The 2,725-nt window shown below is 41.2% G+C and overlaps 2 protein-coding genes across 10 annotated transcripts in view; both read left to right on the forward strand.

The window, feature by feature from the left end:
• Positions 1–2,725, forward strand: part of Birc6 (baculoviral IAP repeat containing 6) — a 256,628-nt gene that overhangs the window by 29,286 nt on the left and 224,617 nt on the right. The window lies entirely within an intron of this gene.
• On the forward strand, positions 2,153–2,561 carry LOC101578987 (SH3 domain-binding glutamic acid-rich-like protein). The gene has a single exon (XM_004627596.2). It carries the CDS (start codon positions 2,202–2,204, stop codon positions 2,544–2,546), a length of 345 nt encoding a protein of 114 aa, XP_004627653.1. The 5' UTR covers positions 2,153–2,201; the 3' UTR covers positions 2,547–2,561.

The following is a 2,725-nucleotide window of genomic DNA, read 5'->3' on the forward strand; positions in this document are numbered from 1 at the left end:
TTTTATTTAGTATGGGGTCTATGGGGTCTCACTACATAGATTGGACTCATAGTGGTCTTCCTATTTTCAGCCTCCCAAGCGCTGAGATTAGAAGTGTGTGCCATCACACCTAGTCTCAATTGCTGTCTCATTGTGCCCAGGGGTGGGGCCAGCAGGGCTTATGGTACTGGAGATCAAACCCTGGCTGCTGTGTTGTGCCTAAGCAGGCGCTTTAGTCTGTTGAGCTGTCTGGCTGGCCAATGTCATATATTTTATTTTCTAATTATTATTTTTTTTGGTGGAACCAGGGCTTGAACTCAGGCCCTTGCACTTGCCAGGCAAGCGCTTACTCTACTGAGCCATCTCCCTGTCCCCAAATGTCATATATTTTAAAACAAGTAATTAAGAAAGTCAGTTGAGGGCCGGGGAGATGGCTCAGTGGAATAAGCGCTTCCCTGGCAAGTGCAAGGGCCTGAGTTCAATCCCCGGTTCGACAAAAAAAAAAAAAGAAAGTCAGTTGGTAGTTGGTCATGTTTATGTAGTTCTTCCTCTGCTTGGTTGAGCTGTATGTCTTTGCTAGTACTGAATTAGTTTTGTGGTACTACAGCTTTTTAGTAGGTTTCTTTTTTCCTTCTTTTTTTTTTTTCCTGTGGCTCTGGGTATTGAACTTTGGACCTTGGGCTTACTAGGCAGGCACTTATGCTCTTGAGGTATCTCCCCAGCCTTTTTAGTAGGTCTTAAAAGGTCATGTAATATTTGTTCAACTTCATTCTTTATGAAAATTATTTTGGTTTTACAAATAAATTAAAAAATTACTTATTTATTTGGTACCGGGTCTTGCCATACAGCTCACACTTAACAGTGATCCAGGGCTGACATGGCATGCGGTATAGGGGATTGAACCCAGGTCCTTGATCTTGACTTGCTTGTCCTTGCTTACAGACTGCTGAGCTATCTCCCCAGCCCCAGTTTTTTTTTTTTTTTATATTTAAGGACTTTTATTACTCAGAGTATGATTTCTCTTGTTGAAAGTTCGTGTGTGCTTGTAGTAGGGCATCTTATAAAAGTGCGTTTTGCTCTTGGTGTTCTAGTAATCTTTGATAGTTTATACTTGTTTTTGCTACTAAAACTATTACAGTTCTTAACTATGTTTATAAATGTATATATGCTTTATGCATTTGGTACAGGGTCTCACTACGTGGCATGGACTTGTAGTGATCCTCTTGTTTTCAGCTTCCCCAGCACTGGAATTACAGGAGTGTGTTATCATGCCTGATCTCTGTGGCCCAGCTCAGTGTGCCTGCGGTTGGGGCTGGGTTGGCATATGGTGCTGGGGATCAAACCCTGGTCTCTGTGCTTGCCTGAGCAGGTGCTTAGTCTACTGAGCTATCTTGCTGGTGCTGTATTTATAAATGTATTTGTCCTTTAAGTTCTATAAATTTTTGTTGTATTTTGGAGTTCTGTTAGGTAAATATATATTTAGGAATGGTTTTTCTTCTATGTAAATTGTACTGTCTTGAATCATTCATTACTTATTAGAGAAACAAATATAATACAAGTTATATAAATATGTGAGAATTTCCAAGGCTGGCTTACAGTGGCCACCCACAGAGTCCAATGACGTATCGTGTAGAGGGCATATGCACAATTGGAGTCTGAAGAATTCATCATCCCAAGGTCTGGAGCTCACTACCGTGTCTCATGCAAGTCCATAGCAGCAGGATAATGGGTCTCCAATGGAAGTCAGGAAATGATGTCCAAAGTGAAAGTGAAGAGTGGAGTTCCTGTGAGGAAACAAACAAATCTGTCCTTCTTTCCCCTTTGTGTCATCCAGGTGACAAGCCACCGTAGGGTATGGAATTGCTGAACTGATTTGGTTAAGCTTCTCATACTCAAGTTGACACAGTCAACCATTGTACTGCTATTATGTAATGTCGACCCCCCCCCCCCCGTACCTGCTAGATATCCTTTGCTCTGATATTAATACAATCATTCTGGCTTTAGCATTTAACATCTCTGTCTTTTTACCATACTTCTACTCTTTTGGACTGGTAAGAGTTTCCTGAAGACATCATAAGAAATGAATTACTGGGGCTGGAGAGATGGCTCAGTGGTCTAAAGCACCTACTTGAAACAAGCTTGGCTAGCTTCTTCCCAGCCTCGTTGCAGCTGCTTTGCAGCCTTTTTCAGCATCCAAACAACCGCAAGCCACTGTTCCCAGGATGGTGATCCGCGTGTATATTGCATCTTCTTCTGGCTCTACGGCGATTAAGAAGAAACAGCAAGATGTGCTTGGTTTCTTAGAAGCCAACAAAATAGGATTTGAAGAAAAAGATATTGCAGCCAATGAAGAGAATCGGAAGTGGATGAGAGAAAATGTACCTGAAAACAGTCGACCAGCCACAGGGTATCCCTTGCCACCTCAGATTTTCAATGAAAGCCAGTACCCTGGGGACTATGATGCTTTTTTTGAAGCCCGAGAAAATAATGCAGTATATGCCTTTTTAGGCTTGACAGCACCACCTGGTTCAAAGGAAGCAGAAGCCCAGGCAAAGCAGCAAGCCTGAACCTTATGCATTCTGACTTAAGCATTCTGCCTTAAGCGTCTTGAAAATTGAGTCCCTATTGCTTTTATAAGTTTTCAAATAGCAAAATTATCTTGATTTCAAAAGAAATTGCTTAAAGTTAAAATAATTAAGTGGTGTTTTCATGTATCATAAAATGAATGCATAAGTAAAATATGAAC

Source organism: Octodon degus, unplaced genomic scaffold (assembly GCF_000260255.1).
Source record: "Octodon degus isolate 3935 unplaced genomic scaffold, OctDeg1.0 scaffold00020, whole genome shotgun sequence".
NCBI classification, from domain to species: Eukaryota; Metazoa; Chordata; class Mammalia; order Rodentia; family Octodontidae; genus Octodon; species Octodon degus.